Genomic DNA, 24,218 nt, shown 5'->3' with positions numbered 1-24,218 from the left:
GCTGTTTCTGGGCAAGAATCCAAAGCTCTGCCTGGTACTGTTCTTAGGTTCCAACTACTGAAGTCTCTGTCAAAGCTCACTCCAGTCCATCTATACCCTCCCAGCCATTGAAGCCAGCCCATCCTCCACCAAATGGCCATATAGACATAGACTGTGCAAGTCTGCCCAGTACTGGCCTTAGTTCTTCAATATTTACTATTATTTTCCGATTCTAGATCCTCTGGCCCGGATTCTGTATAGGACGCCCATCCTGGGCGTCCTATACAGAATCGGAACAACACCCACCCAAAGTAAACCCGATTCTGTAACTGGCGTCCATATTACAGAATTGGGTTTGTTTAGACGCGGCTGCTATACTTAATCGCGGCAAGGGATCTCCTTAGTGTAGTCTCCCATCCCCAAACCCCTTCCTGACGATCGCCAGCAGGAGGGTTCCCAATCATCGGGGGGGCCATTGGGGGTGGTCCAGGGAGGGCGGTTAGGGGCATGTCGTTGGGGGGGGTCCGGCAGGAGGGGTTGGGTACCCTCCTGCCAGCTATCTTCGGGGGGGGGGGAAACAGGTTATGTCGGCAGGAGAGGTTGTGCACTTTCCTGCTGTGAACATCAGGGGTTGGGGATGGGAGTCTGGGAGCCGCGGTTGGGAGATCCTTGCCACGATTAAGTAAAGCGGTCGTGTCTACTTACCATGTAGGCCAGCATTTTGCTAGCCTACATTATAAGCGTCTCCCGCTCTGCTAGGGAGACGCATAGGGCCGCTTAGGTTCACCTAAGGCTACCGCCTAGCCTTAGGTGAGCTTAGGCGGGCCTCCCTAGGCTCCCGGAGGCACCTTCAATATAGGCAGCCTGCCTGAGGAGCATTTTTTTAGAAAACATACCTCCCGATTGGCTGATTAGACAGCTGTAGGACGCCTACAGCTGCCTACAATCAGGACGCACTTTGCAGAATCAGAGCCTCTGTGTTCATCTCACGCTTTTTTGAACTCCGTCACCGTATTTGCAGTTAGCCACATTAAATTTCATCTGCAATTTAGATATAGGAATTTTTTGAAATAATAATTCCTCACAATCTGTTCTTCTTTAAACAACTTCAAATACAGTAACATTTCACTTATTACAAAATAACCATGATGATGATAAACTGCTACTAATAACAAAATCTTTTGTTGTGGTTTATATACTGCCTCTCATATTAAAATATTAGTGGTTTATATGTAAATCTATCCCACTTCCCTCTCATTTCTGTTTTAAACCATATATTCCTATGCTTCAGACTTTTTCATCCAAAAGGGTCAGGGGACGATACAGTTTGAAGACAACCCAAATACTTTTTGGTCCTCTCCAGCAGACACAGAATGGTCGAATCATCCTTTGAATAAAGTACAGTAAAACCTTGCTTTGCGAGCATAATTCGTTCCAGAAGCATGCTTGCAATCTAAAGCACTCGTATATCAAAGCGAATTTCCCCATTGGAAATAACGGAAACTCGATGATTCGTTCCACAACCCACAAACTTTAATACAAAATACTACAGTATTCGTACTTGTATTTGCTCATTTAGAACAGTCACTAGACTCCTGCAGCGTCGGAGAGAGAAGAACTATCGCTCAGGTGTGATGGTGTGACGCGTATATACTGTATGTACTCATATTGCAAGACTTTGCTTGTTTAGAACAGTCACTATACTCTTGCAATGTCAGAGAGAGAAGAATCATCGGCTCAGTTGTGATGTGTGTATACTGTATGTACATTTCTTGTATATCAAGCTAAAATTTAATAAAATGTTATGCTTGTCTTGCAAGAGAAACCTAAAAACACTGGAGTGCCGATGTTCCTGAAATGGACTTTATTGAAAATTTAAAAATTCCATAGTCTTCTTCAGGGGTTTTGGTTGCTTGTCTTTCAAAATACTTGCAAACCAAGTTACTTGCAATCCAAGGTTTTTCTGTACTCTTTTAAACATTATGCTTGATTATTCATTGATATTAAGGTTATGATGACCTTAAGTAATTATAAGACCAATAAATACAAGGGTACAGTCGTATATGCTAAGCAAAAACTCAAAAAAAGAAACGTACTGTAAATCTGTTTAGCAGAAAAACCACATTCATACAAAACAAAATCAAAAAAGACAGAAAAATAATGAGTGCAGAAAACAGACCTCATACACGGGCAGCCAGGACTACTGTACCCTAAGCCACCCGTATCATCCAAAGCGTGAAAGACTTATCTTAAAGTCGTCTTGTTTGTTGTGTGAAAGCATTCGGAAGTATTAATGATGAGTGAAGATACTTTTTTCCCCTGAAGTAACCTTGGTAAGGTGAAACAGAAGTGCTTTCTGTTGGGAGTAAACCCTTTTGGAGTATTTCACGAAGAAACAAGTAACATATCATCTGAGAGAGACGACTTCAAGATAAGACTTTCATGCTTTTGCATGTTCTAATAGGAATTGAAAACTTTCCTTCTCCTGGCTGTAGTCATTGCAAAATGTTTTATGCAGAATTAATCATTTTTTTTCATACAGCAAATAATGACAGAAAATGAATTTTGGAAAAATAAGTTTACTGAGTGAAATGAAAGACTGATATACTATTTATTTGTACGGAGTTTTTTTTCAGACCTGTAATGATACGGGTGGCTTAGGGTACAGTGTAGACCCGGCTGCCCGTGTATGAGGTCTGTTTTATCCGTTTTTTGTACTCATTATTTTTCTGTCTTTAAAAAATATTGTTTTGTATAAATGTGGTTTTTCTTCTAAACAAATTTACAGTATGTTTCTTTTTTTTTTTTTGAGTTTTTGCTTAAGTAGTTATAGTCAGAAGGCCACTGAAAGGATTTTTTTTTCTCTGTTATTTGCATGTAGGACTTCCCCAGTGTTGTTGTGGTCGGTTTGGGTAAAAAGGATGCCGGAGTGAGTGAACAAGAACACTGGAATGAGAGCAAGGAAAACATTCGTGCAGCTGTCTCAGGTTAATAGTTTGAATTGCCTGTAATTCTGTAGGGACCTAGTGAGTTCCGCACTAAAAAGATTGTCTCTGTTAAGGGACATATTTTCAATACATTCTAATTCCTAAAACCATCCCTTTTTGTATGAGCCTTTAATATGATAGAGAGGCTTGAAGAAGTCTTCTTAACCAACAGGGAGAACTCATGGGATCCAGAAGGAGAGCCAGGAAAGGAGAGGGGGGTTCTCTTCCCAACATTTTAGCCAGTGTGACCCCTTTTAGTTCCTGCAAACGTATGTGATCTAAGATAACCTAAACAAATTGCAGGGGAGAAGGAATCCCATTCCCAAAATCTCACGCCCTTGAAAATGTCCTACTCCAAGACTATCATTTGATTCTTGACATAGAAACATGATGGCAGATAAAGGCCAAATGGTCCATCCACAGTAACCATTTCTCTTCCTCTCTCTAAGAGATCCCACGTGCCTATCCCAGGCTTTCTTGAAATCAGACACAGTCTCTTAACTATTTTCTCTCCACTAAGGTTGACTTCCTCTTAATCTACCCCCTTCCTTCCTACTCTTACCCTACCTTCCATTGACTCTCTCATGCTTCTATTCCTCTTTCTTTCCGTTTTGCCTTTCGGGCTCATCTCCGTTATGGTCACTCTTCTCACCACACTTACAAGTTAGCTGTAGGTTACAACATCTTAGGCTTAGTTGCCCCTGTCTTCTCTGCAATAATGGGTGCTTAGGAACCCTAACACAGCTCAGAACATAAGAATTGCCATACTGGGACAGACTGAAGGACCATAAAGTCCAGTATCTTGTTTCCAACAGTGGCCATCCCAAGTCCCAAATACCTAGCTAGATCCTAAGTAGTAAAACTGATTTTTTGTGTTGCTTATCCCAGGAATATGTAGTGGACTTCCCCAAGCCATCTCAACTATGGCCAACCCAAGTCCCAAATACCTAGCTAGATCCCAAGTAGTAAAACAGATTTTTTTGTTGCTTATCCTAGGAATAAGTAGTGGACTTCCCCAAGCCATCTCAATGACCTGTGGACTTCTCTTTTAGGAAATTATCCAAACATTTTTTTTTTAAACCCTGCTAACTGATTTCACCACATTCTCCGTCAATGAATTCCAGAGTTTAACTACACATTGTGTGAAGAAATATTTTCTCTGGTTTGTTTTAAATCTACTACTTAGTAGCTTTATCGCATACCACCTAGTCTTCCTGGAAAGAGCATCCACCCCTTCCATTCCACTCAGTACTCTATAGACCTCCATCATATTTATTTTATTTATTCAATTTCAGTTTTCTATACCATTCTCCCAGGGGAGCTCAGAATGGTTACATGAATTTATTCAGGTACTCAAGCATTATTTCTCTGTCTGTCCTGGCGGGCTCACAATCTTATCTAATGTACCTGGGGCAATTTTAGGTATTTTATATACCGCCTATCAAAGTTATCTAAGTAGTTTACAATCGGGTACTGAAGTGTACCCATCTGTCCTGGTGTGCTCACAATCTCTCTAATATACCTAAGGCAAAGGAGGATTAAGTTATTTGTCTAAGACCATAAAGAACAACAGTGGGATATGAAATGGGCATCCCAGGTTTCTTAAACAGTAGAGTGTCTGAATCAGGGGTGCCTTCGCGATCTTTTTCTCCCTGTTGCTTCCCCAAGCCAGGCTTGGCGGGTATAAGCGTTGGACTCACAAGACTTCACCTCTGACGTCAATTCTGCCATCGGAGAGGAAGTTCTGGGCCAGCCAATCGCTGCCTGGCTGGCCTGGAACTTCCTCCCCGACGTTAGAATTGACGTCAGAGGTGAAGTCTTGTGGGCCCGGTGCTTGTACGTGCCAGGCCTGGCTCGGGGAAGCAGCAGAGAGAAATCGGCGTGGTGGCTTGGGGGTGGGGGTAGGGAAAGAATCGGGCAAGTGGAGAAATCTGCAGGATGTCTTGGGTGGGCAGGGGGAGAGAGAAAGAAAGAAATATTGGCTTTACAGAAGAAGGAAGTGCAACCAGAGACTCATGAAATCACCATACAAAAAGGTAGGAAAAATGATTTTGAGAATTTATATGTTTTGAGAATTTATATCTGCTGTCTATATTTTGCACTATGGCCCCTTTTTACTAAACCGCAATAGCGCAGTTTTAGTGCAGGGAGCCTAAGAGCTTTGAGAGCAGTGCAGGGCATTCAGCGCAACTTCCTGAGCTAAAAAACGCTATTGCGGTTTAGTAAAAGGAGAGGGGGTATATTTGTCTATTTTTGTATAGTTGTTACTGAGGTAACATTGCATATTTTAAAGTCATCTGCCTTGACCTCTGAAAAAACCCCTGAATACAAATGATAATTAACATATTTTCTGCGTACAGTGTGCTTTGTGGTTTGTTTTTTTTAATTTTATTGTTGGTAGATCATTTTGACTTGGTCATTATAAAAGTAGCTCGCAAGCCAAAAAAGTGTGGGCACCCCTGGTCTGAATGCTTCCCTTTTTAAATTGCTTTTCTTGTGAGATCAAGTTGAAATGTGTTAGTGTATGTTTTCTAGTAAGGTCTTTCTTTAGAAATAATATTGCTTTGTGAAGTGTATTGCTTGTACATTCACATGTGTTCCCACCCAGTAGGGACATGAAACTTATCACCACACCCAACCCTTCTGATAAAGACCATGAAAAGGAGTAAATTCATAAGGAAGAAATGGGTGACAGAGCAGCGAGAACGAAGGACACGGACCTGTGGCAGGAGAGATGGACATACACCAGGGACACGGACCTGCAGCTGGAGAATCAGGAGAAAAGAGAGAACAATCGTCGTGGGGGACTCCATCATCAGACAAGTTGACAGCCACATAGTGGGAGGAAGACTTGATCGGCTGGTGACCTGCCTACCGGGAGCCAAGGTAGAAGACATAGTGAGCCGCATCGACAGGATCCTCAACAGTGTGGAAGAAGAAGATACGGCGGTGGTGATCCATGTGGGGACGAACAACGTGTGCAACAGGAATTACAACAGGGAAGTACTGAAGGACCAGTTCTGGATGCTAGGAAGGAAGCTGAAGACCAGAACGCAGAGGATAGCATTCTGGGAGATTCTGCTGGTACCCAGGGCAGATGAGAAGAGGCAGATGGAGTTGTAAGCAGTCAATGCGTGCATGCGGCACTGGTGTGAGGAAGAAGGGTTCCACTTCGTGCGCAACTGGATGACGTTCTGGGGGAAGAGCAAGCTCTACAGGAAGGATGGACTCCACCTCAGCAGAGATGGAACGAGGCTACTTGCAAGCAACATCAAGAGAGAAGTAGACAAGTTTTTAAACTAGGAAGAAGGGAAAGCCAACAGTCGACCGAGAGAGAAATTCGATGGTTTGGGAACCGGTATACCAGGAGGATACCGTGCAAGAAGATAGAGGGAAAGATTCACTGGATTACAGGCAAGACAGATCAAAAAGGACACAAGAGGGAAGAAAATGCAAGAAAGGAACAGGCTGCAAACTCAAATGTATGTACACGAACGACAGGAAGAGAAACAAAAATGGAATAGAACGCCTTAGGCAATCAGATGGAAACTACGCAGAATCTGATACTACCAAGGCAGAACTGCTAAACGAATACTTCTGCTCAGTATTCACCTGTGAAGCACCGGGAAATGGTCCACAACTACAAATAAGAGACAGCCAAAATGACCTGTTTCGTGATTACGAGTTTACACCTAGTAGCGTCTACCACGAACTTTCAAGACTCAAAGTAGACAAAGCCATGGGGCCAGACAATCTACACCCCAGGGTACTCAGAGAGCTGAGTGAAATTCTGGCTGAACCACTATCCGTACTTTTCAATCTTTCCATGCGCACGGGAAAAGTACCCCTAGACTGGAAAACAGCTAACGTAATTCCACTCCACAAAAAGGGCTGCAGAACAGAGACAGAAAATTATAGACCGGTGAGTCTTACATCCATAGTGTGCAAACTCATGGAAACACTGATCAAACAGGAACTTGACAAAATTCTAGACGAAGAAAATTTACGTGATCCACATCAACACGGATTTACCAGGGGAAGGTCCTGCCAATCTAATCTGATTGACTTCTTTGATTGGGTGACCAGTCATCTGGATGCCGGAGAGTCCCTTGACGTGATATATTTGGATTTCAGCAAAGCTTTTGATAGCGTCCCACACCGCAGGCTGTTGAACAAACTAAAATCGATGGGATTAGGGGATACATTCACTACATGGGTAAGGGATTGGCTAGATGGTAGGCTTCAAAGGGTGATGGTAAACGGTACCCCCTCCGAAATGTCAGCAGTGATGAGTGGAGTTCCTCAGGGCTCCGTCTTAGGGCCGATTCTATTCAATTTATTCATAGGAGATTTGACCCTAGGACTTAGAGGAAAAGTATCACTGTTTGCCGACGATGCCAAAATATGCAACATAGTTGGCAAAAGCAGTGTGCCTGACTTTATGACGCAGGACCTTAAACAGCTTGAACAGTGGTCATCAACTTGGCAGCTAGGCTTCAATGCTAAAAAATGTAAAGTAATGCACCTAGGCAAAAAAAATCCACACAGAACTTACACACTAAATGGTGAAACCTTGTCCAGGACCACGGTGGAACGTGATTTAGGAGTGATCATTAGCGACGACATGAAGGCTGCCAATCAAGTAGAGAAGGCTTCGTCCAAGGCAAGACAAATGATAGGCTGTATCCGTAGGGGCTTTGTTAGCAGAAAACCTGAAGTCATAATGCCACTGTACAGATCCATGGTGAGACCTCATCTCGAGTATTGTGTTCAATTCTGGAGACCACACTACCGAAAAGATGTGTTGAGAATTGAGTCGGTTCAGCGAATGGCTACCAGGATGGTCTTGGGGCTCAGGGATCTCACGTATGAAGAAAGGTTAAAAAAACTGCGGATGTACTCACTGGATGAGCGAAGAGAGAGAGGGGACATGATTGAGACCTTTAAGTATATTACTGGACGTATAGAGGTGAAAGATGACATCTTCAGTCTTACAGGGCCCTCGGTAACCAGAGGACACTCGCTGAAAATCAGAGGAGGGAAATTTCAGGGTGATGCTAGGAAGTACTTTTTCACCGAAAGGGTGGTCGATCATTGGAACGAGCTGCCTCAGCGGGTGATTGAGGCCAGCAGCGTGCTAGATTTCAAGAGAAAATGGGATATTCATGTGGGATCTCTAGGAGAGTAAGAATCAGGGAGTGGGTCATTGGTATGGGCAGACTCGATGGGCTATGGCCCTTTTCTGCCGTCAATTTCTATGTTTCTATGTTTCTATGTTTCTAAGGAGCTTTAAAAATAAGATGGGTGAATTAGAAGCCATGGCACAAAAAGATAACGTTGACATCATAGGCATCACAGAAACATGGTGGACTAAGGAAAACATCTGGGACACTGTGCTACTGGGATAGAAACTATACCGTAGAGACAGAGCGGCTCAAAAAGGTGGGGGCATTGCCATATACGTCAAAGAGGAAATTGAATCTACTGGAGAAAACATGCCACAACTGACGGATAAGTTAGAATCTCTATGGGTCAAAATTCCAGGAACAAATGGCCTGGAAACGAAGATTGGCATCTACTATCGACCCCCAGGGCAGTCCGAAGAAATTGACGGAGAAATGAGAGACGAGATTAAACGCAACTGCAAGGGAGGTAACACAGTTATCATGGGTGACTTCAACTATCCGGGAATAGACTGGAACCTAGACACCTCCGGCTGCATTAGGGAGACCAAGTTTTTGGATGCTGCAGGCTTTTTCTTCCTGGAACAACTTGTCAAGGAAAATACTAGAGGATATGCAATTCTGGACTTAATTCTAAATGTCCTGCGAGGACCGGCACAAGATGTAGAAGTAGAAGGGAGGCTGGGAAGAAGCGATCACAATATGATCCGCTTTGATCTGGATGCAGGGGAGAAACATTGGTCCAAAACGGCACTGAACATTGGTTCAGCCACGGCACTGAACTTCCGAAAAGGGAATTACGAAGGGATGAGACTCATGGTAGGGAAGAAGATTAAGAAGCGGATAAGCACTGTAAAAACGCTAGAGCAAGCTTGGTCCCTTTTTAAGGAAACAGTCACCGAGGCGCAAAATGTATATATACCGCGTATCAACAAGGGATCCAAGAGGAAAAAGAACAAAGAACCAGCATGGCTCACTGTAGAGGTGAAGGAAGCGATCAGAGACAAGAAAACTTCATTTAAGGAATGGAAAAGGTCAAAAACTGGAACAAGCATAAACAACATCAACGCAAGTGCCATAAGACGGTAAAAGGAAAAAATAGCTAAGGAGGCGAAGAACTTCAAGCCGTTCTTTCGATATATTAAGGGGAAACGACCCGTGAAGGAAGCGGTAGGGCCGTTGAATGACCATGGAATAAAGGGAGTGCTAAAAGAGGAGAAAGCAATTGGCGACAACCTGAACACATTTTTTGCGTCTGTATTTACCGAAGAAGATGTACACAGCATACCGGAACCCATCAGGCTATATGCTGTAAATGAAGAAGGAAAGCTGACAGGATTGACGGTCAGTCTAGAGGAGGTGTGTAGGCAGATTGATAGGCTTAAGAGTGATAAATCCTCGGGACCGGATGGCATCCATCCAAGTGTCATCAAGGAACTGAAAGGAACCATAGTTGAACTGCTTCAACTAATAGCCAATTTGTCGATCAAATCGGGAAAGATTCCTGAAGACTAGAAGGTGGCGAATGTTACTCTGATCTTCAAGAAAGGTTCGAGGGGAGATCTGGGAAACTACAGACCTGTGAGTCTGACTTCGGTACTGGGAAAGATGATAGAGTCACTGATAAAGGACAGCATCATTGATCACCTTGACGGACACGGGCTGAGGACCAGTCAGCACAGTTTTAGCAAAGGCAGATCGTGTTTGATGAATTTGCTGCACTTCTTTGAGGGAGTAAACAGACAGATAGACAAGGGCGATCCGGTCGACATTGTATATCTGGATTTTCAGAAGGTGTTCGACAAGGTTCCGCATGAATGACTACTTTGGAAAATTGCAAGCCATGGAATCGAGGGTGAAATACTCACGTGGATTAAAAATTGGCTGGAGCATAGGAAACAGAGAGTGGGGGAAAATGGACAATACTCAGACTGGAAGAGCGTCACCAGTGGGGTGCTGCAGGGCCCGGTGCTTGGACCTGTGCTCTTTAACATCTTTATAAACGATCTGGACATAGGTACAACGAGCGAGGTAATTAAATTTGCGGATGATATGCAGTTATTCAGAGTAGTAAAGACACAGGGGGATTGCGAAGATCTACAACGTGACTTAACCAGGCTCGAGGAATGGGCATCGACATGGCAGATGAGGTTCAATGTGGATAAGTGTAAAGTGATGCATGTCGGTAACAAAAATCTCATGCACGAATACAGGATGTCCGGGGCGGTACTTGGAGAGACCTCCCAGGAAAGGGACTTGGGAGTTCTGATCGACAAGTCAATGAAGCTGTCCACGCAATGTGCGGCGGCAGCAAAAAGGGCAAACAGAATGCTAGGAATGATAAAGAAGGGGATCACGAACAGATCAGATAAGGTTATTATGCCGCTGTACCAGGCCATGGTGCGCCCTCACCTGGAGTACTGCGTCCAGTACTGGTCGCCATACATGAAGAAGGACACGGTACAACTTGAAAGGGTCCAGAGAAGAGCGACTAAGATGATTAAGGGGTTGGAGGAGCTGCCGTACAGCGAAAGATTAGAGAAACTGGGCCTCTTCTCCCTCAAGCAGAAGAGATTGAGAGGGGACATGATTGAAACATTCAAGGTACCGAAGGGGATAGACTTAGTAGATAAGGACAGGTTGTTCACCTTCTCCAAGGTAGGGAGAACGAGAGGGCACTCTCTAAAATTGAAAGGGGATAGATTCTGTACAAACATAAGGAAGTTCTTCTTCACCCAGAGAGTGGTAGAAAACTGGAATGCTCTTCCGGAGACTGTTATAGGGAAAACACCCTCCAGGGATTCAAGACAAAGTTAGACAAGTTCCTGCTGAACAAGAACGGGCACTGTTAGGGCTAGTCTCTGTTAGGGTGCTGGTCTTTGACCAGAGGGCCGCCATGTGAGCGGACTGCTGGGCATGATGGACCACTGGTCTGACCCAGCAGCGGCAATTCTTATGTTCTTAAGTGTATTTTGAAATCTTTAAGTGTATTTATTTAGGGGGGGGACATAGGAGGTATATATGAGGGGGGGATACCTCAACTGATATGTGTGTTGAACCCTTTCTTATTATGTTTGGTTTGTGCTGTGTTTGATATTGCCTTGTTGTTCAACAATAAAACAGATTTGAACATGAGAGTATTGTTTATATCAGGGGTGCCCACACTTTTTGGGCTTGCGAGCTACTTTTAAAATGACCAAGTCAAAATGATCTACCAACAATAAAATTTAAAAAAAACACAACGCACACTGTACGCATATAAAATGTTAATTATCATTCCTATTCCAGGGTTTTTCAAAGAGGTCAAAGCAGATGACTCTATGCACTATCACCTCAGTAACAACCATACAAAAATAGACAAATATACCCCCCTCCCTTTTTACTAAACCACGATAGCAGTTTTTAGAGCGCAGGGAGCTGCGCTGAATGCCCAGCGCTGCTCTCGACGCTCATAGGCTCCCTGCGCTAAAAAAACTCTATTGCGGTTTAGTAAAAGGGGACCTTAGTGTAAAATATAGACAGCAGATATAAATTGAGACACATTTCGATCACTAAATTTAAAATAAAATCATTTTTCCTACCTTGTCTGGTGATTTCATGAGTCTCTGGTTGCACTTTCTTCTTCTGACTGTGCATCCAGTCTTTCTTCCCTTCTTTCAGCCTGTATGCTTCCTCTCCTCCACACCTCATTCCCTCCCCCAACTTTTCCTTCCTCTCTCCCTGCCCTTTCTTTCTCTCTGCCTCCCTTTCCTTTTTTTCTGTTTCTCTTCTTTCCTTCTGTCTCCCTGCCTGCCCTTTTTCTTTCTTTCTTTCTCCCTGCCCTCCCCCAAGACACTGCCACTGCCATCGGGGACCCAAACTGCCATCGGGGACCAGGACCCAAACGGCCACCAATAACACGCCCAAAAGCCGACGCCGCCCCAACCTCTCCCTGCTTCGGCCGACCAGCATCGCGAGGAACTGTTGGGGGAAATGCTGCCGGGTCCTGCCTTCGCGGAAACAGAAAGTAGGCAGGACCCGGCAGCAAGAAGAGGAAATGCTTCACTAACCTGTCTCCCGCCTTAGCCCGTAGCGAACGCTTGCTTCAGGGCTCTCAACATGTGCGTGCCGGCTTCCCTTCTCCCCCCCTCCCCCTCCCCGGGCATAACTTCCGGTTTCGGAGGGAAGAGAAGAGAAGCCTGCACGCACACGTTAGAGCCCGGAGCATAAGTTCGCTACGGGCTGAAATCTCCAAGCCGGTTTTTTGTTCAGCAGCGGCAGATGACAGCTGGGCGGACCGCCCAGCTAAAAGGCCCTAGGGAGAACACTGGAGAGGAAGGCTGATCGGCCCGTAGACCAGGACGGCAACACGAGTGCGATCGACTCGAGTTGCCTTCCTGAGCTACTGGTCGATCGCGATCGACGCGTTGGGCACCCCTGGTTTATATTATGCTTTTTGGATATGCTACTTTGACTTATGATGTGCAGACCAGTTCTGAAGAGCATCAGTAAGCTATGATAGAATTAGTACATTTTTCTATATTAAGGTTGACTGTAGAACTATAAATGCATCAAATCTCATACTGTTCCCTCCCGTGCAAAAAAGAAAAAATAATATTGTCTTCTGTATATCTAATTGGAATAATTAATCTGCAGCCCTTTGGTTCCCCTCTGCCCCTTCCTGCAATTCCTGTTCTCCCTTTGCCTACCCTACTCCTCAACACAGTTCCAAGGAAGCAGCGCCAAGCTCTTCTTTCCCTTAACATAAGAATTGCCGCTGCTGGTCAGACCAGTGGTCCATCGTGCCCATCAGTCTGCTCACGCGGCGGCCTCCAGGTCAAAAACCAGTGCTCTAAATGAGTCCAGTCTCACCTTTGTACGTTCCAGTTTAGCAGGAACTTGTCCAACTTTGTCTTGAATCCATGGAGGGTGTTTTTCCCTATAATAGTCTCCGGAAGAGCGTTCCAGTTTTCTACCACTCTCTGGGTGAAGAACTTCCTTACATGTGTACGGAATCTATCCCTTTTCAACTTTAGAGAGTGCCTTCTCGTTCTCCCTACCTTGGAGAGGGTGAACAATCTATCTTTATCTGCTAAATCTATTCCCTTCAGCATGGGCTGATTAACATCTCATGTGGGCTCACCCTCCAGGTTTACCCTCCAGTTTCCTTCTGTGCAGACAGATGTGTGTTGTAGTTCTACCTGCACAGGCCAGGCTGAACAACATCGATGCCTCCTAGAACAATGGTTCTTAAATATGTCATGGGGGGACCCCCAACCGGTCAGGTTTTTCAGGATATCCCTAATGAATATACATGAGGCAGATTTGCATATAACAGAGGTGACAAGCAGGCAAATCTGCCTTATGCAAATTCATTACCAGTTAGTAGAAACAGGGTTTTAAATCACTTAAAATGGCTTCAGCTTACTCAACAATAAATACCTACTAAATTTTATTTTATTTTTTTTATAATTCTTTATTCATTTTATAACTTACATTAAGTACATCAATATTGATATTAACATTGTAACATCGATAATTTACTTGAGAATTTACAATGACTAGTGGCAGGGCACACACTACTGAGCGTTACACCTGTCAAAATCCATCTGCTAAGGATTATGTGGCTCTTTTTATATCAGAAGTTGCAAGAACTTAACTTCTTAGATGGCTAGATGCTGTATTTTGATGAGTTCTGAGTCTGACTCTTCAATGCTCGCTGTGTTCACAGCTGGATGCCAACTGGTGCAGGATCTTGAGATCCCGGGTGTTGAAGTGGATCCATGTGGCGATGCCCAGGCTGCTGCTGAAGGAGCTGTTCTTGGACTGTTTGAATACAATGAGCTAAAGCAAAAAAAGAAAAAGCCTGTTGCTGCACAGCTGTATGGAAGGTGAGAAGAACTGCTATCTAGAGTTCTGCTCATTAAAATGACTTATCCAATATGTACTGGCTAGTTCTGCATGTCAGTCTGACTGTGCACTTGTATACATAAACACTTTCAAATACTCACTCATATTTTGGCCTATAACTGCTTAGCAGTGAGAAGCAAATGGAGTTCACTCTGAGGAAAGGGATGATACCACTTCAAGGATTGGTCCTTGGTCTGATTCTTTTTAACATTTTTGAAATACTGTGGATGATACCAAAATACATAATAGGGTGGACACCCCTCATTAGTGTGGATAACATGAGAAGGAATCTAGCAAAACTTGAAAGGCTCAGAATTTGGAAGCTAAAATTTTATGCTTAAAAAAGGCAGGGTCATGCATTTGGACTGCAAAAACTTGAGGGAGAGGTTCAGTATAGGGGGTGAAGTACTTCTGTGCATGAAAGAAAATCAGAACTTGGGGGTGGGGGTGGTATTTAGTTTTCATCATCTGGAATCGCTTGAATTTTTAACCATTTGAATGAGATTATATTGGAAGTTTATGGGAGGCACTGTCCTATAAGATTAAAAAGATCATTTCTGAAGCCTGCAAATTGCTTAATGTGTGTAAGTAGTAATTTTAGCTATGCCACATGTTTAATGTCCACAGCATACACAGTTCCCAAAGGGTCACATTCTGGACATAGTTTGCAAGTACCTAAAGCTAGATGTCTGTGTTTATACCTGCTCTCTAAAGTTGAAAGGGGATAGATTCCGTACAAACATAAGAAAGTTCTTCTTCACCCAGAGAGTGGTAGAAAGCTGGAACGCTCTTCCAGAGGCTGTTATAGGGGAAAACACCCTCCAAGGATTCAAGACAAAGTTAGACAAGTTTCTGCTGAACAAGAGCGTGCGCTGGTAGGGCTAGTCTCAGTTAGGGTGCTGGTCTTAGACCAGAGTGCCGCCGCGTGAGCGGACTGCTTGGCATGATGGACCACTGGTCTGACTCAGCAGTGGCAATTCTTATGTTCTTATAGGATTTGGAGGATTGATAAGGGGAGGACCAATTGTGCTAACTTCCTCTGAACTTTTTAAAAAAACAAAAACTCCTCAAAAATGCAAAACTTGTAGCTTTGCTCCTTAACTGGATTCCATTGGACATCCAGCTTTGCAAAAAGTGGTACTCTAATGACCACAAGCACGTGCCACAGTCACTAGCAGCTTTCTGCCACACAGATCAATTGTGCTCTATTGCTCCTTCATATTGGTTAATTTTCATTATATCAACCATAAGAATACCAACATTTGACTCTTGATAGAGGCAATTTTTGCCAAAACACTGTCAGTGTCAAGTCAGCTATTGCAACTATCAATAAAGTTTCTCCTGTTTGACCCACACTTGAGCTGGCGACATCTCTCCCTCACAACTCCTGTGTATGTTGTACTTAAAATGTATAGCATGCAAAATCATTGCTTACACTTAGAGGTACCAACACTTACATGTTTAAAATCCTTTGTGATGTGGCTCTCTTTCAATGTATTGCTTTCTAAAATGTCTGTTCCTGCTGAACATGCTGCAAACTGCACATCTGTTTTGCATTCTTAGAGCTAATTTACAAAAAGACTTACATTTTATTTATTTAAAAAAATTATAAAACATTCCATCTACAATTCTGGGCAGTTCAGAACCAATATATACAATTTAAAGTTAAGAAATCATTAAAATTCAAAGCAATATAATCAAATGAAAACATTTACAAATTCAACACTTGGTACTAAGAGAGGAATTCATCAATATGTGCTACTTTTAAGATGGGTTATTTTACCCAGCGGCTGGCTTCACATAGCAAGCACACTTGGAGCTAGCTGTGCTTCAACACAGTCCCACACAGAGTTCCAACTTTAGTCCAGCTTCATATGTTGTAATACCTCGGTCCCAGAATCAAACACTTCTTCAGCCACTCCCTATGGAGGTCCAAACACACTATTCACACTCTTCCCAGGGTGGGGGTTCAGGTTTTTCTCGGACTTGGTCTGAGGTTTTTTTTTTTACTGAACTTCCCACCCGATGTGCAAGAGGAGCCGGTGATTAATGACATGTTGCCTTGTTGACTAAAAGTACCTGACTTGAAATTGTGTATTCAGTCAATGTGTTTGAGGCTCGCTTAATTAATTGTTTGTATGCAGTGACATTTTACATCAGGGGTGCCCAATACGTCGATCGCAATTGACCGGTCGATCGTGGAGCCATGCGGTTCTCCTTCTCTTTTTTTCCCTTCCTGACCATGTGGAGAACGCAGGCCAATCAGAGTGCTGGTAGGTGGGGGGTTAGAAGGTTGGCGGGGGATGGAGCTTTGCGCCTACTAAGCAAGATGGAAGCAGTGTGCAGATGTTTGAGCAACCAGGAAAAGAGCTTCCAGCTCTGGGCCATTTGTTGCCTGTTCAAGCCACCTGTTGTGGTAAGAGCCGAGGTTGGGAATAGTGCTGCCCAATTCAAATCGATTCACTGATTCATTTCGGGTGAATTGATTTGATTCGGTGTGACTCTCCCCCCCTCATTCCCTAAAGCAGGATCGGCAGCGCTGCCTCTTGCTGGCCGGCCACTGCTGCTCCTGCTTTAGAGGGTGAGGGGGGAGGGTCAGTCGGGAAGTGCTGTGGTGTCCGGCTTTCCCCCTGGCCTCCTGCGCATCCCTTTACCTAATTCCAGCAGGGAGGAGCCTGCAGAGAGGATTGTCAGTACTTTAGCGATCCTTGCAGGTTGCCATAGGCCTCAGGAGCTGTCTTCCCTCTGCCGTGATCCTGTCTGTGACGTCAAAGGAGGGGCGGGACTGTGGTAGAGGGAAGACAGCTCCTGAGGCCTATGGCAACCTGGAAGGATCGCTAAAGTACCGGCGATCCTCTCTGCAGGCTGCTCCCTGCTGGAATTAGGAAAAGGGATGTGCGGGAGGTCAGGGAGGAACACACAGGCCTTCAGGGGTGGGATGCAGGCCTTCAAGGGGGGCAGGCCTTCAGGGCTGGGGGGCAGGCCTTCGGGTGAGAGGCGGCAGGGAGAGAGAAAGAACCAGGGAAGTGGAGAAATCGGCGCGATGGTTTGGGTGGGGCAGGGGAGAGAGAAAAAAAGACAAGCAGGCAGGGGAAGAAGAAAGAAAGGCAGGCAGGGGGGAGAGAGAAAGAAAGACAGGTGGGGGAGAGAGAAAGACAGAAAGAAAAGGGGAGGGGACAGACAGAAAGAAAGAAATATTGGATTTACAGAAGAAGGAAGTGCAACTAGAGACTCATGAAATCACCAAACAAAAAGGTAGGAAAAATGATTTTATTTTCAATTTAGTGATCAAAATGTGTCCGTTTTTGAGAATTTATATCTGCTGTCTATATTTTGCACAATGGCCCCTTTTACTAAACTGCGATAGCAGTTTTTAGCGTCGGAAGCTGCGAGGGGCATTCAACACAGCTCCCTGTGCTAAAAACTGCTATCACGGTTTAGTAAAAGGGAAGGGGGTATATTTGTCTATTTTTGTATAGTTGTTACTGAGGTGACATTGCATAGCTTAAAGTCATCTGCCTTAACCTCTGAAAAAATCCACGAATACAAATGATTAACATTTTCTATGCGTACAGTGTGCTTTGTGTGTGGTTTTTATTTTTAATTTTATTGTTGGTAGATCATTTTGACTTGGTCATTTTAAAAGTAGCTCGCAAGCCAAAAAAGCATGGGCACTCCTGGTTTACATGGTAGTGATTTTTTTTTTTGTCTGTAAATTATATACTTGAAACATATCTACTGCCATGTGTTTCTCCTGTGATGACAACAACATAGTGTCATTATTTATCCAGTGAAGAAAAGGAAGCCTGGCAAAAAGGAGTACTCTATGCAGAGGGACAGAACCTGGCTCGGCGACTGATGGAAGCCCCAGCAAATCATATAACACCTATTAATTTTGCAGAACTAATTGAGCAGAAGCTCCGGGAAGCTGGTGGTAATGTGACAGTTCATATAAGGTATGGCAGCGGGTTTAGATTAATACCATTTGTCCATGTTTAAATTCTATTTGATCTTCCTTATTCTGAAAACATGGCATGCTCTTCAACCCAGTGATATCTAAGGCATTAAGTTTTTGTTTTGATATCTTGATTCAAGACACACCAGATGAAGCCAACCTTTAACCAATTAAATGTAAGAATTAATATTCAAAAAGAAAACCAAATCTGAACTCATAAAATTAAGCTCTGACATTTGTGGCATATTTTTAGCCAGACTTGGGGTCCTAGGTTGTCAGCTGAATATTCATCTTCATTTAAAAGCTTAAAAGTTATGCTTATAAATTTGTCTGCTATCCATTTGCCTAGATTTATGAAAATTTAAGCTTGATAGTCACTTTCCTAGTGCTGAAAATCTTTTCTAAGCTCCTAAGGGTTTTTTTTTTTTCCCCTTCATCCTGAATCTGTCCCTGTTGCACCCACTTTTTATGCTCTTAAATTAGAAGTTTAGTGAAATTCTGAATATAAAAGTCTTAGTAAATTTTTAAAGAGGTCAATTTGAGAAGATAAATCCTTTGAATATTGTGCCCATAACCTATCTGCTGTACATGAGGTGCCCCGTGCTCCAAATATGGTATTGTATGATTTATGAAAGAGCCAAATGTTTTTACACACACGATTTTAAGACCTAAAAACAAATGTAGTTAATAAAAATCACAGAAAATGGTAATGAAATATCAGTATTTGGATATGCTGACTTGCATCTGGTCTAGTTCCATTCCAGTTGAAACATGAAGTAATTACTCCTTTTCCAAAAACTACAAGTCCAAATCCTAGAGACCTTGCTCATTACTGGCTACTTCAAATTTAGTGTTTTTCTCAAAAATTATTGAAAACTTTGATACAGCGCAGAAACATTACTAACTGCACTAAAAAAAAGAGTGGTGAATGCGTAGAACGGCCTCTCAGTGGATTTGGTGGAGACAAAAAAAGTATCTGAATTCAAGACAGTTCTGTAAGGGAGAGGAAGGGATAGTAGATGTTGTGGATAGGCAGACTGGATGGGCCATATGGACTTTATCTTCCTCCATTTTTCTATGCTTCTAAATAATGAGGTCAGATTCACACTAAACCATTGCTGCCCTATAATACTTATTTCATTGGACTTGTCAGTTGCTTTCAGCTTAGTTGATCATAATCTTTTAACAAGGTTTTATTTTTATTAAAATTTGATTTAATCACTTATCTAATCCTAGACATGAGAGATTTTTAACACACCCACGCTATCAAACCAATTTTTTAGCATCTTATTGTGGAGGATCTAAGACAAAAAGAGGTGAGAATTTTATTTTCGCATAAACATCCCTGGCAGATACATTATACTTTTATTGATAAAGAGGGACATTTTCTATTGATTCGGGCACAACTTTACCAAAACAAGTAAACTTTCCTGAATATCTATGCACCAAATGCACCATTATCGCAAGGATGTGCTGAGACTGGAGTCGGTGCAAAGAATGGCCACCCGGATGGTCTCGGGACTCAAGGATCTACCATACGAAAAACGGCTTGACAAATTACAGCTATACTCACTCGAGGAGCGCAGGGAGAGGGGGGACATGATCGAGACGTTCAAGTATCTTACGGGCCGCATCGAGGCGGAGGAAGATATCTTCTTTTTCAGAGGTCCCATGACAACAAGAGGGCATCCGTTGAAAATCAAGGGCGGGAAACTACGAGGTGATACCAGGAAATTCTTTTTCACTGAAAGAGTGGTTGATCGCTGGAATAGTCTTCCACTACAGGTGATTGAGGCCAGCAGCGTGCCTGATTTTAAGGCCAAATGGGATCGGCACATGGGATCTATTCACAGGGCAAAGGTAGGGGAGGGACATTAAGGTGGGCAGACTAGATGGGCCGTGGGCCCTTATCTGCCGTCTATTTCTATGTTTCAAATACAGCACAAGGGGAGTTTTTTTCACAATGGTCTCAAGTTAGCAGCCCATCTTGAGGGACCTTGGTGTTAATGTGGGGGGACGGACTTTAATCAGACTCCATGCCCTACTATGGATAACTCGGCTGTTACTGTGCAATATGCTCAGAAGGACAGCTCAATTTATTAGCATTTTAAATCAATGGGGGTTATCTGATCTCTGCCGAGTTTGCCATCCTGAAGCTAAAGATTATACTTATTTCTCACCAAAGCATTCCTCATTTTCTCACATTGATTTGTGGCTTGGTGGGCCTTCCTTGCTTGCTTCTGTTTCGGATATCTCCAACCACCAGGCCACGTGGTCAGACCATGCCCCCTATTACTATGACTCTTATACTTGGCATTGGGCAGGTTGGAGTCAGCCAGTTTGTTAGCTTTAGAGACCCAGTTGAGAGCTTTTTTGGAGAACAATGATACCCCTAAGATTGCTCCCAGTGTTTTATGGGAGACTTTGAAAGCAGTAATGAGAGGTAATATCATTTCTTTACAAGCTCATCTGACTAAAAATAGGAGGATTTGGGAATCCCAGTTGAGAGATCAAATTGCAGCGGTAGAGGAGAAGCTGAAAGTGGTGAAACAGCAATTGTATGATCTTGAGCTTGTTAATATCTCAGAACATCTGAATAGGCTTAAACAGTCATGAATTTAATAATAAAGCTAGTAGCTTATTAGCTTATAAACTCCGAAAACCTTATGAGATCACACAGTCATTCAATAGTGTGGTGTGGTGAAGCCTAAACAAAGTGAAAACTAAAAATTTGTGTGATGTTAATCCTCAAGTGAATGTAAACCAAAACCCAAGGGAATTTGAAAGTAAACGTAATAAACACGTCTATCGATACCGGAAGATTGGGATAAATAAATATCCAGGCAACGACGGGTGATCAGCTAGTTAATTATGGAGCAGGCAAAGGGGGGATATTGGAGGGGAATGATGGTTTTCTGTTTTTCTAGTGCAGGATAATACTTTGTTGACTTCATTGTTATCTATTAAGTATGTAGTTCTGTTAGCTTGAATTCTCCCCTCTATTTGTGTAACAAGGCGGTGACTGCTGCCAGAAGGATGCTGGGTTGTATAAAGAGAGGCGTAGCCAGTAGAAGGAAGAAGGTGTTGATGCCCCTGTACAGGTCATTGGTAAGGCCCCACTTGGAATATTGTGTTCAGTTTTGGAGACCATATCTGGCGAAGGACATAAGAAGACTTAAAGCAGTCCAGAGGAGGCGATGAAAATGATAGGAGGCTTGTGCCAGAAGATGTATGATGAGAGACTGGAAGCCCTAAATAAGTATATCCTAGAGGAAAGGAGGGACAGGGGAGATATGATTCAGACGTTCAAATACTTGAAGGGTATTAACGTAGAACAAAATCTTTTCCAGAGAAAGGAAAATGGTAAAACCAGAGGACATAATTTGAGGTTGAGAGGTGGTAGATTCAAGAGCAATGTTAGGAAGTTCTACTTTACGGAGAGGATGGTGGATGCCTAGAATGCGCTCCCGAGAGAGGTGGTGGAGAGGAAAATGGTGACTGAGTTCAAAGAAGCATGGGATGAACACAGAAGATCTTTGGAACCTGAGCTCTCTCCAACTTTTCCGCAAACATCTGAAGACCTGGCTATTCTCAAAAATCTGATACCTATTCCATCTCTGGCACTCTAAGCCCTCTAAAAACCCTTCATACTTGGACCTCTAACCTTTCATTGTTAATTCCTTTCTATCCCATCTCCTGTAAACCGTGCAGAGCTCTACGAATGTGGAGATGATGAGGTATACAAACCTAAGGTTTAGTTTAGTTTAAAATGAAATATTGAACTAAGGCCAGTACTGGGCAGACTTGCACGGTCTGTGTCTGTATATGGCCGTTTGGGGGAGGATGGGCTGGAGAGGGCTTCAATGGCTGGGAGGGTTTAGATAGGCTGGAGGTTTTAACGAAGATTTCGGCAGTTGGAACCCAAGCACAGTACCGGATAGAGCTTTGGATTCTTGCCCAGAAATAGCTAAGAAAAAAATGTTTAAATTGAATCAGGTTGGGCAGACTGGCTGGACCATTCGGGTCTTTATCTGCCGTCATCTACTATGTTACTATGTTATGTTACTATGAAACGAGGGGATTCTTGCTTTTTATGTTGTTTTTCATTGTACTTATGCTGTAAAATGAAAAATAAAACTTAAAAAGAAAGTACATATTGTCATTAGTGGCCATGAGCAGTACCATCCATACAGAAAAAAGAAATAAAGATCTATTAATTTCAGATAATATACCGTAATTTTCTAGATTGCAACTTTCTGCTTCATTTGTGATTTTTAATAGAGAGCTGCTTGGGAATGGAGAATTTGGGAATCTCATAGGGTTGGAAGAAGTTATTGTGGGATTCCCGCAAGAATGTAGTCAAAATCTCATGCAATACTGGAATGAAGCTTGGAATGCCCAGAGAAGCATCCAAAACACCCGACTGAGTCATGGAACACTCATTGGTTGAACAGTGAATACTGCCCAAAATCTACAGGAGGCTGTTGGAGGGCTGCAAGCAAGTAATAACATCGTCTTGTATTGATAGGGAAGGAAGAAATGATTGGAGGTGAGTGGGAATAGAATAGATCTTAGTATGTACAAGTGGGTATGGGTTAGTTTCCCATGGGTGAAATTTCTGTCCCCATGCAGCTCTCTCTAGTTCACAACTCATGCTACTAATTTCTGGAAGTGCTTTTGCTGGCTGTTGTCCTTGCTTAATTATATCAATATAGGATAGCATTGTATAGTTCCACATTCATTTCTTTTCTACAGGAACCTCATATTTGATATTTATTACTAAAGAAAGGTAATACTGTATTTCTTCTTTGCAGATCACAGTCCTGGATAGAAAAAGAGCAAATGGGAGCATTTCTAAGTGTAGCCAAAGGTTCAGATGAGCCTCCTGTTTTCTTAGAGATTCATTATAATGGCAGCAGTAATACAAAGGAGCCTCCTTTGGTATTAGTTGGAAAAGGAGTTACTTTTGACAGGTAATAATATCCTTTGGTGTTGATCTGTGGACATGCATACACTCTAAGGAATAATGTTTCATGTTTATTTGCTATACCTGAAATCATAAAGATTTTACAAGGTATAAGTAACAGGAGGGCACAGAACATGTACATGTTGACACAGATAAGGTAGGGGGGATTGAGACAAACATGCTACAAAACAAAAAGACACGTGGTATAATAATACAAAGCACTGTATATAGTAATAAGGGAACATAAGGTTGAGAAGGGGAACCTAACTGTACCACTATCACAAGTGAAGGTGGGGAAGGGGAACTAATCTGTACCACTGTCACCAGTGAAGGCAGGATTAAAGAAGGAAGAGAAATCATGCCTAGGGAAAGGATTGAGTCAAAAAATGGACTTTCAAGAAGGCTTTGAATTTCTTAGAGGTGTATTCGCATCTCCTTTCCAGTGGTAACCTATAAAGGGTAGGAACCAATATACTAAAACAGGAGTTCCTGGTATAAGCTAGCCAGACTTGATGAGAGGATAGTTAGAAGGTTAACCTGAGAGCAGCGGACTATTCTTAGTGGAGAATAAGGAATCAGCGCATTAGAAAAGAAGAGAGGAAATCTGGCCTAGAAAGCCTGTCTAATAGTAAGGATCTTAGCAAGAATTCTGTTAGGCAAATGGAAGCCAGTTTTTTGCCTAGAATAGTGGGGTAACATGATCATATTTGTTCATACTGAAAAGCAGCTTGATCACCATATCTTGGATTAGTTGCAGCCTCCTTGTTTGTTTAGCACTTGAAGCTTAATATAAAGAATTGCAGTAAGCCAACCAAGAGATTACCAAAGCAAGGATAAGGATTTGAAATGAGGGTCTAACGCTTATCGATATACCAAGTGAATATGCTTTAATGCAAAATAGCACAGTGATATGGAAAAGTTGTGTTTGGGGATGGGGTTTCTTCCCTTCCTGCTTTCCCCTGTTGTATATGTCACAAGGAATGGTTTCTGATCTTTAAACAAAATGTAGTATTAGACAAAAAGGAACCTGAATAAACAAATAATCATTTTTAAATGATTCATTTTTGTAAGGAACAAATGCTGGGTTTTACTAAGCAGCGTAAGAGCATTTTATACCACAGACTGGTGAGGTAAATGCTCCGATGCTCATAGGACTTCAATGAGCGTCGGAGCATTTACCTTACCAGCACATGGTAAAATGTTCTTACGCTGCTTAGTAAAAGGGGTCCAAAGTTAACCAAATACATATACCTCCCATG

At 42.8% G+C, this 24,218-nt stretch overlaps 1 protein-coding gene across 2 annotated transcripts in view; it reads left to right on the top strand.

Annotated features, from left to right (window-relative positions):
* The window catches only part of LAP3 (leucine aminopeptidase 3), a 52,159-nt gene that overhangs the window by 5,527 nt on the left and 22,414 nt on the right, over positions 1–24,218 (top strand). For both annotated transcript variants that reach the window (XM_033948726.1, XM_033948717.1), the window contains 4 exons: positions 2,861–2,966; positions 13,860–14,019; positions 17,830–17,994; positions 22,808–22,966. In XM_033948726.1, the coding sequence (XP_033804617.1) occupies positions 2,861–2,966; positions 13,860–14,019; positions 17,830–17,994; positions 22,808–22,966 (590 nt within the window). The remainder of the gene's footprint in view (positions 1–2,860; positions 2,967–13,859; positions 14,020–17,829; positions 17,995–22,807; positions 22,967–24,218) is intronic.

The sequence above is a fragment of the Geotrypetes seraphini genome, chromosome 1 (genome assembly GCF_902459505.1).
Source record: "Geotrypetes seraphini chromosome 1, aGeoSer1.1, whole genome shotgun sequence".
Taxonomy (NCBI): Eukaryota; Metazoa; Chordata; class Amphibia; order Gymnophiona; family Dermophiidae; genus Geotrypetes; species Geotrypetes seraphini.
Note: the sequence above shows the minus strand (reverse complement) of the source record. Positions and strands in the feature narration are given on the sequence as shown.